The sequence below is a fragment of the Anthonomus grandis genome, chromosome 8 (genome assembly GCF_022605725.1).
Source record: "Anthonomus grandis grandis chromosome 8, icAntGran1.3, whole genome shotgun sequence".
Lineage (NCBI taxonomy): Eukaryota > Metazoa > Arthropoda > Insecta > Coleoptera > Curculionidae > Anthonomus > Anthonomus grandis.
This window is the reverse complement of record NC_065553.1, coordinates 5,143,310-5,158,275: the sequence shown is the minus strand read 5'-3', so window position 1 is coordinate 5,158,275 and position 14,966 is coordinate 5,143,310. Positions and strand designations below refer to the sequence as shown.

Genomic DNA, 14,966 nt, shown 5'->3' with positions numbered 1-14,966 from the left:
TAATTGTATATTATTGACATATAATAAGCTTTCTTGTTAAACGTGAATAAAACATAATATTAAATTCCTTAACGTATATCACGCGGACATTTTATCCGATATTTATAGTTGAAGTTCAACCAAAAATCTACATCTGGTGTAAACCAAAAATAATCGTTTATTTAACTATCGGGTGTTGCTTGGGTTTATATTTCAACGTTTCACGCGAATAATACCATTTGATTATTGACAATATGTTGATTAATTGATCGTTAAAACACATTACGAACTTGTCTTTTTAAAAGCCACTGGATAGTATTTCACAATTTGATTTTACGTAAATTATATAGCATTTAATGAAGTCACCAAAGTTATTAATGCTCTTACTTTCCCTTGAAGTTCCATATCACGAAGTAATAAAGCTCTTTTCATATATTAAGATCTTTTAATAAACTTCAAGAACTAAATATTTTTGATTGGGTTTAATGCTATTTTTCTGGAAGGAACCATCCGTGCAAACATTTGGGCACGGCACTGGGGGTCCTAAATTCAGCCCTTCCAATTTCCTCAAAGCTTTTAGCATCCAAAACTAACAGTCCTACATGATTTGTGTCTTCTTGCCCCCACACCATCACCGATAAAATCACTCCGTGGTCTTCAGCCTAAAGAAAATCATTTATCAAATTAATTTATTTAGAAGCGATAATAACTTTTAGTCCTATTAAATTAATTAAACTTAATCGTAGTCAAAATGCTTACATCACTTTCGGTGGACGGCACAAAAACCGGTTCCCCAGGAAAGCAGTTTTTCTGTTGCCAAGTTTTAGTAGTTTTTGTAACAGTATCAACTTTAATGATAGTCCCGGGATTATCAGAATCTACATCCGAACTAATAGCGTAGAAATATCTATATTTTTTTCCTGCCAAAAAAAATTATTATACAGAGTCAAACAAACTGATATTTGTACCTAGAAACTTGTTATAATTAATTCTAGGAGTTTCGCAACCCATATTGCATAACCTCTCAGCTTTAGCCAAGATTTCGCCATTAACCAAATACTTTGCAGAAGCTTTAGTGCCCTTTAAGTTAACCAGATTTGCTTCCCCTACTTCTTCTGGTGATAGGGCATTTAAGGGCAGCACAAACCTTATTGGTCTGCCTCTAAACATCTTGGCATAGTCCGGATTATTTTGCATATTCTAAAATCTCATTAGCATAATCATATTTTAACAGTTTTTAATTTTTACCCTCATGGTTTCAAAATACATGCAATCCAACATAGAAGGATCCCTGTAGGCGCACACATCTAAAATTAAATAGCCAGTATCTTCGTATTGGTTGATGATGTGTAAGTAAAAGAAGGTTTCTGCTTGGAATTTATGAGTTAATCGGCCTGTTTTACGTGAGATTACATTTATTTGGGTCTGGAATTAAGCGATTCTTATCAGGGTGCGATTAAAGAAAATAAAACAGAGCATATCTCCTTTACTATGAAAGATGCGGTATTTACGAACATTTTCCACTTTTTAATCAAACTTGTGAATGAATTATTTGTTTTTGAAACACAGGGAGAACATTTAAATTTCAAATTTTAGGCCCTGTATACGTTAAAAAAAGTAAAAAACTGCTATATTAATTAGATACTTTTACTACAGATTTGTCTCGTTAAGTTATATACATATATGTGCTTTTACGTAAATAAACTTCAGTGCCATAACCAAAAAAATTTTAGTGATTTCTTTCCGTAGATATGACCCAAACTTTCTCTTATTTTTTTTGATTAAAATAATTTATTGTAAACAACGAGAAACCAGCTGATTTTCCGGAATGACACAAGTGACACACCGCACGACGTCTCGAAGGTTGGCGAGAATCTTCCTGAACAGCGTTCTGCCGAGTATATAAGGAGCCGCATCGCCGATAGTTGTCAATTCAGTGAAGTAAAGTTCGAAATATTGACGCGAGATTTAAATAGCTGTAAATAAATACAGTAAAAATAATTATTTTCGATTCGATTGTTTTAATTCGCACCTGACGAACAGGAAAAACGCTACAATACCTTCGCGAAACTTAATTTTTAACACGCTTTTATTAGCTGGATTATCTTATATACATATGTATGTATGTAACGGAATTTTTGAGCTTAATTTTTACTGGTTTCTAAAAGTCTGATCAACTTGAAGCTTTGCACACGTATCAAGGTCCGATGACAATGCAATAATTTGACAACAGTTTACCATTAACCTTATTAGGACTGTCAGGATTATTAAATTCATTTTTTAATAAATATCGAAAATATTAAGATTAAAGTGCAATAAACAAATATGAATTAAATAAATAATAGTTTAAAGAAACTAAAAAAACACGCTTTTATTGCTAATTAAACCAGAAAATACAAAAAAAAATATAGTTTAAAAACACTAAAAGAACACACCTTTATTGCAGGAATAAGGTCGTACAATCAATCATAATTAATCACCTCAAATAAAAATCTTATTTTGTACTTTTTAGTTCTATTAGCAATAAAAGCGTGTTCTTTTAGTTTTTTAAACTATTATTTATTACCATGTGTCTCAAAGAAATGAAAGAAAAGAAGGCACCTCATTTTTGATAAAGAAAAGTGGCACACGATTTTATCTTTTATGGTAAACGAAATGCCCTGCAATTACAAGTAAGTAGGAATACTGTACTCAAATAATAAAGCTTTTTCAATCTCTATTCTAACTAGATTTAAAAAAAAAAATAAATAAAAACATACGTATTGGTCTTCGTACCACCTAAACGCCCCTGCTAATGGCTCGTTTTGAAATTTCAGAGCTAAAATACCCGGGAGAGATACACTAAAAGGTTGCTCGACTATAACGAAATAGTTTTCTGTTATGCCTAAAAACCAAAACCAATTTAATATAATAGTAATTTATTTATGGTTTTAAGTCGGTATATTTCAACAAGTCCGCTTACTTTTTAGCAGTCTTACACTCTTCTTGTCAAAAGAAAGCTGATTGGTGATTTTTCAAGTGTTAATGTGCTGTGGGTGTCCGTTTTTAAAATACTAATTTACGCCAGAAAAACTGAGACACCAAGAAAAAATTCACACAGGTAAAATCGAAATTTAAAAAAGTTTAGAAAAAGGCTCTTGAATTAGGTACCCACTATGGAATTAAGTTTCAAAACTGTAGGTTGTACCCATTAAAACTAAAAACTTCTCAATCTTAAGGATACCTAAATTACAAAACAATACCGATCGTCGAGCCCCTTTTTTTAGTCGGGATAATATTGAACCCAATAGGCAAAACTAAATGCGTGCGTAGGAGGGAAACTTTTCGAATCAAGGGAACTTGTTAAAATATATAGACTTTAGTAGCTTAATTTTATATACCAACCCACCAAAAGTATGCATATAAGATGGATTTAGGGGCCACCTGGCTGGAATAGAGGCCACTATTTTACCACTGGCAAACATTTCTTTAGCTAAAAATAATTTAATTTGAATTTGATCATTTCAATTTGACTGTCAATTTTGACCTACCAGTACTTCGTGTTGCAAAGTGAATCACACTGTAATAAGGCCCAGTAGGATAGATGGTCATGCCTATATTATATACACTAGCTAAAATTGATTTTTTTAAATGCTTTATGACACATAATTCATCGGGATTAAACTTACAATCTTCCATGACGTGTGGATGTGAAGTATGGTTGACTATACTAACGTGTTGACTTAGATCCACTCTTTCTAAGGTATCCAAATTTGCTGGATCTATTCTATGAATAAAAGGCATCTCGTTAAAAGCATATATTTCATCTCTAAAGGGATAAACGGATATCATGGCGTTGTCTGACATGTCTGATTTGAAACTGAACATTGTGGCCACTCTAGGAAAATTTCGTTAAAATAGAGCTAAAGGAAAAAAGGTAAATAATACTTCTGGAAAATGGTGTGGCAAGGGTCGGGCACGGCTTTGGTGCCAAATTCAGTCATCACCAAGCGGTTAGCGGTCCATATTTTCTTGTAGATTTCGGAGCGTAGGAACTTGCACTGGTAAGTGACAGTGCCATTCTTAATACCAAATCTAAAAACAAAAGTAGCCTCTGAATAGTAATGACTATGAAGCGGTAAAATCTACGTGGAACGACGTTTAGAATTCCAATTCTAAATAAAATAATTCAGAAAAATGCTTGAAAAAAATCGATTATTTAGAACCGTGACTCAGATTTCCTGAAAATTTGCACATCTCCGTTTTCTGAGTGCTCTTTTTATTTTCCGTCACAAAAAAGTGATGTAAATCCAATTTTAGGTAAGGATTCAGGGGTGCTTACCCTTCTGGTGGGCCCTATTTTATGTTTCCGATAATAAATTTAAAACTCTAGCAACACGATCTATGTATTTATTTTAAGTAACTTACCTATGCAATAACGCAGAACTATCAAACAAGTGTTGAAACTCATCTTTACCAGCCTTCAGGGACCCCGGTCCATTACGAATCAAACTACCATTTAACCATTCAGGGATTAATCCTGTAACGACACCCTCCAGAGGTTCCTCAATCTCTTGTTCACAAGAGCGTAACCAAATTTGAAATTCGCAGTTTGGATAATACGGTTCGGAGATTGGCAGGTCATTCTTAACACTCTAAAAGGTATATTATATTATTTTATGCTCAAACTGATATAATATACCTTTAAAAAGCTGTTTTTTTTTTAATAATTCAATAAATACCGAGTTTTTCTCAGTGAAGCCAAGTTTCTTTCTCGGGGGTAACGGTGACCAAGTGAACACCGGGGTGGCCCTGCCAGAGTCTAATCTTTCTTTAATTTTGTCGTTCATGACTAGCTAAGACTTACTTTAAAATAAACCATTGCTACGATTTATTGCGCTTTTAAGTTGTAATTAATTAAGTTACGAAACCGGCTCAAGGCCAATGCTAACGCCAATCGATTGGACCCCGCGAAAGTGATTTCAACGCAATTGAAAGGGAAACCTTAGGAAAAACGCTTTTTGAGCGTTATTAGGGTTCTAAATTTAATAAAAACAAATACTATGGTAACTAAGGGGAGTGTATAATAAAGTCTAACAAGTTATATCAAAGATGGCTATATTAAAACAATAATTTACACATTCGCTCATACATACAACTAACTACCCTTAGAATATTTTTTCCAAAATTTCTTGACGTCGTCGTGGGCGTTTTTCTGGATCACCAACGTTCGTCGTTCTTTGTTACACCAGATTAAAACGTTGTTTGATTGGGCGTATTCTTTTAAGACGTTAAAATCAGCCTGAAAGTAAAATAGATATAAAACAAAAGTAACAGATTAATGATAATCATATCATTAATATTTGAACAGCAGTCATATTACTTTACTTTATACAATTACTTTAAGAGTTTATCAGAAAAAAAGGGTAAACAATTTTAGAATACTGTAAAAAAATTAAACGTTATACATAGCTCTAATTCTAAGATTCCTTCTAATTTAAATGATGCTAATATACTTAATAACTACTTTGCTCATTGTAATAGTTTATCTGATAGCACTTCAAATGACCTCATTAATTTTTATCAGAATAATATTAACTCTAATATAATTAATAATAAGCTTAGTTTTAGTTTAATGGATGAATCAATTCTAATAAAACTAATGAGTTTATTAGTACCAACTCAGTTGGAAAAGATGATCTTTCTATACAAGATTTAACCTCATATTCACATTTTTGCAAAAAACCGCTTTTAAATATCATTAATATATGTATTTTGGAAAATACATTTTCTGACTTGTGAAAAAAAGCTATAATCAAGACACTAGCTAAAGTTTAACGACCCTAGGGAGCTTAAAGATTTAAGACCTATTAGTATTCTACCGGTTGTTTCCAAAATTGTGTGACTTTCATAATATCATTTCAAGCTGTCAATCCGGTTTTCGTAAACAGTTCAGTATAACTACTTGTCTTGGAAAGCTTATTCATGATATAAGACATAATGAAGATAACTAACTTCCTGTGTCTTCCAGACTTTATATAATTAATCATAAGATGATACTTGCAAAGTTGCACTATTTTTTTCTTTACAACATTCATTTGTAGTAGAATGCATTTAAAACTAAATATAATATTATAGACAGAGAGCTGGCTACGTAGGTCGACTGGTCACTCGGTAAACGTGAAATGTTGTTATATACAGGCTCGGTTGTTACTGACATAGCAAGGGGCAGACCGTCAGAACTCGCCCTGGACGGAATAAGTGAGGGTAGGGGGTTAAACATTCAGTTGCACTAGTATAGGAGACGATATTAAAAAATAGGAAAAAAATTGTCAGAAGTCTACGCGGACGATAAGGGGTTTTCAGAAGTCGGTAATGTTGCAAAAATTTTCGCAACAATTTTGTCACTAGGTACACTTCTGACATTTTGCATATTTATTTTATAATTCAAATTGAAATTATCTGCAAGTCGTCAGAAGTCTAGGTGGGAGAATAACGAAGATATTATTAATAATATGAGCGTCGGCGCTTCACTCCCACCTTCATAATATCTCGTATTTTAATTTTTTTGTCATCAGGTTTACTTCTGACAATTTGAGAACATAATTTACAATGTTTGAACATACTATTGCTCAACTGTCAGAAGTAAATTCAGAAAACATTGCTAATTATTAATAAATCAATAATTCAAAAAATGAAAAAAAATATTAATTTTATTTCATTAGAGATTTTAAATATTTATTGAATATTCATATTATTATATGATATTTGAATATATTTTACACTATACCGATACCGTTGCATAGTTCTACAGATGAGAAATTAAAAAATATTTTGGTTAACACTACTGGCTTGAATGATCATGAAATGGAGAACAGAGTAAAGTCGCTAGAAATAACAGGTACAATAAATTATCATAATCCGTGTAAAATTATATATTTAAAAAAGCATCTCAATGCGCCGAATACTATTCGCACCGATTGGCTTTTAAATAGAGAATTACATGAAGCTGTCTACGCAGAAGTTTGCATTTATGTAGGGCAAGTTATTATTGAACAAAAACAAACACAATTATTACAATATTTAACTGACATTTATAATGAAATTCTTGAGAAGTTGCATAATAAAGAATTTGATGATAGTAGCGTCAAATACATGCCTTATCAGCTTCTTGAAAAATTAGAAAAATCTTATGACGATAAAATTCAAATTGTATCTTTAAATAAAAAACAATTTATTGGGCCAAAGGATGGCTGCGTTATTGACGACGAAATGTATGCACGATTACAAGACTTTCACCTGACGATGACGAAACCACTTATATCAGCGATGATGACTTTGAATTTGATGACGATATGGAGGAATATGGATCAGACTAATTTTATTTTCGATCAATATTAGAATTTGCAAGAATATAGATTAATTAGTATTAATATTCGCGATTCATTAGTATAAGTATGCGGTTAGCGTTAGATATATATGTCGTAATAGTCGTATAAATAAAACAATTGTTTTATTTATACGACTATTTGAAAATTTTGAAAAAAAAAATTTGAATATTAATAATTAGCAATGTCTTCTGAATTTACTTCTGACAGTTGAGCAATAGTATGTTCAAACATTGTAAATTATGTTCTCAAATTGTCAGAAGTGAACCTGATGACAAAAAAATTAAAATACGAGATATTATGAAGGTGGGAGAGGAGCGCCGACGCTCATATTATTAATAATATCTCCGTTATTCTTCCACCTGGACTTCTGACGACTTGCAGGTAATTTCAATTTGAATTATAAAATAAGTATGCAAAATGTCAGAAGTGTACCTAGTGACAAAATTGTTGCAAAAATTTTTGCAACATTACCGACTTCTGAAGACCCTTTATCTTCCGCGTAGACTTCTGACAATTTTTTTCCTATTTTCTAATATCGTCTCCTATACTAGTGCAAATTGTCAGCTTTGTACCTATTCAAAAATTTTTCATAAAAAAATTACATGTTTAACCCCCTACCCTCACTTATTCCGTCCAGGGCGAGTTCTGACGGTCTGCCCCTTGCTATGTCAGTAACAACCGAGCCTGTATATAACAACATTTCACGTTTACCGAGTGACCAGTCGACCTACGTAGCTAGCTTTTAGACCGTTAGTTGTATTAATTAAAAATATTCTTTTATAATTTTTATGCTTTTTTTTATGTACCAAATAAAGCATTTTTTTCTATTTTCATGACTCACTTGTGACAAGAATTGACTATACAACACTCCCTCATGGTAAGTCAGTCTGTTCCTTTCTAACTCCCATAGTTTTATCTGATCAACCACAGTTGGAGGCAGAGGATTCTTTGGGTCCATAGTCAACATCTGAGGATGCCCGTGCTGTTTTAGATAACTGATAATTTGATCCGCGCTTATTCCGCCTCTTAATGCTTGTCGAATTGAGTCTCTTGTAATTACTCCGACCACTAAATTCGGAAACCTGCAAACATTTTCAAAATATTAAATCTTGTAAAAAAGACGAATGGACTATTTGGACTGACCTGTACATGAGCTCAGTAAACAAGGCTATAAGAGCAACTTGCAAATTTGAATCAGTATAAGCATATACCCTGTAATTTGTTTCTACTATGATATACCCCTTGGGAGCATCCTCCTCCAAAATAGGGATGTTTTTATTTTGGCTGTTGGTTATATTCAGAGCCAGCCTAGTTGGATAAAAACGACCTGCTTTTCTCTACCCAAAACAAAATCAAGATATTAATTCAGGCTTTGAGAAAATGTGCAAACTTACCCGTCTTTGATAAACAAGTCCAAACTCTCTCAAGTGCTGAAGAAAAATTAAGAGACCAGGGCTCATTCCTTCTGTACTGTAATCCTAAAATCTTATAGTCTAAATAACCATGCTTGTGTAATTTGAATATACCCTACCTTTCCTAGAGTGCTAAAACTTAACTGGAACAAAAATGTGAGACATTCTACCAAATCCAGGCCTCTTTCTCCAATGGTGTCCAAGTATTGTAACAAGAAATGCCACACTTGAGACTGCCTATCTAACAGCAGAAATTGGAAACCATGTCTAGTGATAACTGGACTTCCATCTTCTTCATCCCTTAAAAAACAAGTTAATTTTAATCCTAGCCTTTACAAAACAAAATTAACAACCTTTTCATGAGACCTGCATGAAGCAGGATCCTCACTGCATCTGCAGATATACCCTCTTGTTGCTGCGACCCCACCATATAATGTAGGACACACTCCCATCTTTCTGAGGAATAAGAATCCAAAAAAGCTATATCTCTGGCATTCTTGTCTGGTTCCAAAGCAGCTGACATGCTCCATGGCTTTCCACTATGACATATTTAGTATTTATTATGAAAATCCTGGAAAAAAATTAACCTACCCTCCAAGAAGAGCAATCTTAAGATTTTTCTTGAAAGTGGGGGATAATATCCAGCCAACAAGTCCTCCGGTGAGCAACTCCTCTACCCACACATTCAATTCCGTTAGAACTTTGGTAACACAGCCATGTTCTCTATGAAAATTCATTATTTTATTTACCAATCCATAATGTTGTAAAGTTACTTACTGTGCATAAGCGGCACTAGCCCAGGAGGCTACAACTGCTTGGGGCACAGCCTGTTCTACAAATAGGATCCTTATAACATATTGACGAGCTAATTCAGGCAACTCTCTGCAATAAAAAGAACTTCAGATGTTTTTATATACTTAGTAAAGCCATTAAAAGCTTCCTGACAAATAATGCTTTCTCCTTCCTAAAGGATTGTTGGTCTCAATCTCATACAAAATGCCCACCTGCAGATGATATTATTTTTGTCCTGTTTTTTGATATGAATGTGTTCTGTGATACTATTTGTGTATAATTTTGTTAAGCTTATTTTTTAATTATGATAACTATCATTACTACATATTGTATTGTATTGTACTGTAATAAACAGAGGTATTTTGAATAATGAGTCCTAAAGGTTTACAATTTGATTTACACTTAAAGCCTTTTGGGAAAAGAAATCAGGGTTAGTTCAGGAAAACAGTAGGATAAATATTTTGTAATCTATTAAAAGAGTAAGTAATAAGCAGATAGGCAGTAACAAAAAGATTGTCAAATTAAAAAAAAAGAAAAGCAACATTTTTATTTGTAATAGAGAAAATCGAAATAAATGATAAATATAAAATTTCAAAACCTCCATTATGTATTTTACTAAGTAATTTAAATATTTACTTTCTCTATACAGAAAAATTCAGTTTAGATTAAAATGAAAATATAAATGTATACTTGTCTCTCTTTGATTATCTTTCCTCTTTTAGGGCAATTCAGGACCAAAATATTTTGTTGTTGGGGGATTTTAATATGAGGTTTATATAGGATAATGTTTATGATTGTAACACTAAACTTGCTGGCCTAAGAGATTTTATGGCGTTTTTGAATCTCTCTCAATTTAACAATGGCCTTAACTGCAACAATAATTTGCTTGATCTAGTTCTCTCCAACTTCCAGTTTTCTGTGGATAAGGACGACCAACCCCTTGTCACTGAGGATGCATATCACCCTGCTATTAATATCTCGTTGAATCTTGTCAAATTCGAGAGTGTTACAGATTTCCCCTCCAACAATGAGTCCTAAGTATAATTTTCGGAGGGCTAATTTTCCCTATCTTTACCAGCTTATCTCTGATGTGGATTGGACTTTTATACGCACCCAGTCAGATGTTAATGAGGCAGTTAAAACCTTTTATGACAAAATCCATGAAATTTTTTGTCTAGCTGTTTATCATGAGTATATATACTAGCTTGCTTATCACGAGTATATATCCAGGACTGAGTCAGCTATTCGGAGTGATCCAAAGCAATTCTGGAGGATCATTCACCTTAAAAGAAACAACTCTCGCATTCCAGGTTCTATGAGCTATAAAGATACCACTGTTGTGGCTCCTAAAAGTATTGTAAATGCTTTTTCTGATTTTTTCAGGAGTGTTTATGTTGAGTCCTCTATTGCTTAGCCCAAAGAATCTGATACATATGGTTCAGACAACATTTTGGTCCAATCTTTTGTTGAGGCAGATGTAAGAAAGCTTTACAGAAGTTAAAAAACAAAGAAACTGTGTGTCCTGACCAAATACCTTCATTTCTTTTGCGTGACTGTGCATCGGCCCTGGCTGTACCACTCTTACAAATCTTCAACTTATCACTCAAGACCAATAAATTTCCGGAAGAGTGGAAAAATATGTCCAGTGTTTAAGAGTGGCAACCATGGCAGAATAGAGAACTACAAACTGGTGTCAATTCTCTCTAATTTTTCGAAGGCCTTTGAGATATGTGTGCACGATAAATTGTCTCCTCAAATTAAGCACATAATTACAGAAAAGCAGCATGGTTTCTTTCAGAAAAGATCTACTGTCACTAATATGGCTTGTTTCTTGGAAACAGCATATCTAGCTATAAATCAGAAAAGCCAGTTGGATGTGCTGTACACAGACTTCTCGAAGGCTTTTGATCGGCTGGATCACGGTTTGCTGGCACAGAAGCTGGCTTTGGCTGGATTTCACCCCAATGCTGTTCGATCTATTTATTAATGATTTAGTTGATTGTATGGAGAGTTTCTGTCTTTTATTCGCTGATGATCTGAAGTTGTTTCATATCATTCGTACTATGCTGGACTGCCTGAAGCTGCAAGAGGACATGAATAGGGTCTTTGAATGGTGTGAAAGAAATAAACTACCCCTAAAACTGTGACAAATGTAAAAAAATGACAATTTCGACAAAAATGACATATATATTGAGTGGTTCTCAGTTGCTAGACTGTTCTTCAGTGAAGGATTTGGGCATTGAAGTAGATAAGAGGCTCACATTCAACCAGCATGTAGCACAGGTCACTGGTTCAGCCTTGAAATCCCTCGGGTTTATAGTAAGGTCCACTTCTCAATTTAAGAATATATCCAGCTTGACTGTATTGTACAATTCATTGGTAAAGTCTAAATTAATGTATGGCTCTATGTTGTGGTTCCCCATCTATGATGTTCATGTTAACAGACTGGAGTATGTACAGAGCAGATTCTTAAAGTTACTTTCTGTTAAGTTGGATGGAGTATATCCAGTAAGAGGTGTGGAACAGGAGTACCTGCTGAATAGATTTAACTATTTGTCACTAAAGCAAAATACTATTCTCTCTAGTCAGATATTTTTATATAAACTTTGCAATAATAAAATTGATTGTTCTGAGCTCTTAGAGAGGCTACCTCTATTTGTTCCTCCTGCCAATACAAGGAGGCACCATATATTTTATCCCTCTCTTAACTTAACAAATCTGTCCAGCAAAGCTCCACTGTGCTGTGCTTGTACATAGTATAATCAGATGAATGCCATAGATGTTGACATCTTTAGCAGCACTGAATATGTTTTTAAAAAAAGGATGTGTTCCTCTCTTAATTTGAATGATACCTGATTATTTTTCTGTGATTGTATCATTTGGTTAGTGTGTCTTATATTCTTACAATTATGCTATTGTTCTAAATTTTAAATTTTGTTATCACTCTATATTGGATCTTATATTATTTTTTTATATTATTTTTTTGTACTACTTATTTAAGGTGCTTATAACTTGTACTGTTTTAATTTTAATTATTTCGATTGTCTTGTAATTGGGAATTTTCCTGTTGGACAATAAACTATTTGAATTTGAATATACATAGACTATCCCTGTCATATTCCATAGTAAAGTGGATTTAAAACAAGTCTGGTAAGATTAAAGGTTACTTACTAATGGGATTTTTCTTACTTAAATGTAAAGCCTATACTAGTTGATTAACAAAAAAAGTTACCTATACACTGCTAAACATATCGCAGGATGATTATAAAGTGTTTCTAACACATTTTGTGGCCGAGTCCTCAAATAGTCATAAAGATTCTTGCATTCCAAGTTTGTGTGAGTGATGAGACCCGAGTTGTCTTGTTTGGAACTTCCTAAACCATTATTGGCCATTTAAATGTGTCTCTAACTAGTGAATGAACTAAACGTATGACTTTCGCCGATTTTTGGAGGCTTCCAGCTATCATTTATAGGTTAGGAACGTTTAAACTGTTTTTAACAAATTGGTAAGTGAAATTTCTTTCTAGGGTTCTTCGTGGTCTAACTATTGGACCTAAGGGTTTGATTGATTACAATTTTTGGATTAATTTAATATGATAAAGTTCTCTTGGGTTTATGAACTCGTATATCCAAAATACCCAAGTTTTTGACATTTTACGCCATGACAATAATGACAATTTGCGTCGAGCAAAATTTTTTAAGGTTAAGCTAAGAATAAATATGTTAAAACGTGAATGATAAGGGCGCGTTCACATTGAAATAAACGAATATACGTCGAACGTTTTCGGCGTTTTATGATAAAATTACTTTTGAACTCATTTTTTTTAGTCATTGTCTATAAAGAATGTTGGATTTTCCTGTATATTATTTCCTGTATAATATTTAGGTTTTTTTTCACATTCATACTGCCAAGGAATATTTTAATTTTTCTGAGGACTCGAATATCGAAAAATTATTGTTAATATAAACCTTTAAAGGAATATTTTTCTAGGAATTCTATAGGTGATAATTAGCTGTGAGATTACTATGTCAAGTCAAGTCAAAATATACTTTATTTAGTAAGTTTACAAACTTGTGCTAAGAGCTTCCTAATCCTGGAATTTACAGTAGTCGTAGTTTTTGGTTACACGTAAAACAGAGACAGAATTGATTTTGATTATACGTAGGTATATATTTTATAATCATTAAACAAAAAACTAAAAGGAATAAAAGCTGAATCTAGTTTAGTTCTATCCTTAACATTTTAGGGTCTATAATAGATCTAATATATAAATACGTAATACATAATACAGGAACATGATGAAAATTTTACGACTTATAAATATAAGAGAGTTTCTCGTAAGTGAGGAGGGGAGGATTGGAAAAGATAAGTTGTTTACTTGACAAGTATTATTACTAGTGCAGGATAAACGGAATTATGTATAAGTGTAGCAGTTTCTTGCATAAGGAGTGAGAAAACTGTTCAAACTGCAAACCTTTTTTCAGCTACAAAAAAAAGGTTTGCAATAGACTCCCAGACCAACACCACAAAGATTCCTTAATTCTTTTTTCTAATTAGTAAAAATGATGTTAAGGAATCCCTTGTTGCACAAACCCCAAAATGCAACCCATACCGGATATAAGAGTCTATTAAAGCGAAATAAACTGAACAAGCAAACAACCCTCCTAGCTCATGCCTGGGAATCCTGACTGCAAAATAACCAGAGGTAAGTTTAGCAGTGAGGCCCAAAACATGGTTCTCAAAACTTCCATCAATGAAAAGGCCCACATATTGACGATAATCCCTACTATGTAGAGGGCTTTGCTCATTGAATAAAAGACCTTCCATATTCCATATCACATTTAAAGCCTAGATTAAAAGTTTTAATCAATCAATCAACATTGAATATAAGATGATTACATATGCATCACTCTTTAGTTTTGCGAAGATCCTCTACTATGCGAGATCTAAATACTTTTAATTCTTTGTTATTGTTGGCAAACTCAACCACTTGTCCATGCAGTGGTAGAAAGCTTAGGTCATTAACATATATAATAGAAATAGGACCTTACTTAACTAAATATTTTTCATTTTTGTTGGATTTCCTGGATCAGCGACAACCCATCGGGAAAATAGTAATAAGATGTTTGCGCGATAAGCAATATACCTTATAATATTCACATTATCCTATCGTGAATTAACGTTCACAGCTGGTATTCAAAGTGAATAAAAAATCACATTCACAACTTATTAACTCAATTGTCGGTGTAAATGGAATGAATCTCCTTACTCGCGGTAGATTAGGAACTCGCCTAATAAGTCAACATACATGACCAAGTTCAATTCTGTTGATGAATTCTGTTTAAAGTTAAATTGTTCTTGAATAATTTCAGAGCCCAAAAAGGCAATAATGAACTTTATATCTAAATTCTC

The 14,966-nt window shown here is 33.1% G+C and overlaps 2 protein-coding genes across 2 annotated transcripts; both read right to left on the bottom strand.

The window, feature by feature from the left end:
- Positions 1-394: 394 nt before the first annotated feature.
- On the bottom strand, positions 395-4,915 carry LOC126739378 (carotenoid isomerooxygenase). Its single transcript, XM_050445034.1, has 11 exons — positions 4,701-4,915; positions 4,387-4,613; positions 3,907-4,053; positions 3,648-3,856; positions 3,510-3,590; positions 3,368-3,451; positions 2,739-2,863; positions 1,228-1,404; positions 948-1,179; positions 739-899; positions 395-641 (listed from the first exon to the last, which is right to left on the bottom strand). Exons 1-11 carry the CDS (start codon positions 4,806-4,808, stop codon positions 468-470), a joined length of 1,725 nt encoding a protein of 574 aa, XP_050300991.1. The 5' UTR covers positions 4,809-4,915; the 3' UTR covers positions 395-467.
- Positions 4,916-5,059: 144 nt separating this feature from the next.
- Positions 5,060-13,214, bottom strand: LOC126739754 (general transcription factor IIH subunit 4). Its single transcript, XM_050445553.1, has 9 exons — positions 12,786-13,214; positions 9,539-9,643; positions 9,353-9,484; positions 9,115-9,300; positions 8,881-9,061; positions 8,744-8,827; positions 8,493-8,686; positions 8,191-8,431; positions 5,060-5,260 (listed from the first exon to the last, which is right to left on the bottom strand). Exons 1-9 carry the CDS (start codon positions 12,944-12,946, stop codon positions 5,117-5,119), a joined length of 1,428 nt encoding a protein of 475 aa, XP_050301510.1. The 5' UTR covers positions 12,947-13,214; the 3' UTR covers positions 5,060-5,116.
- Positions 13,215-14,966: the final 1,752 nt, after the last annotated feature.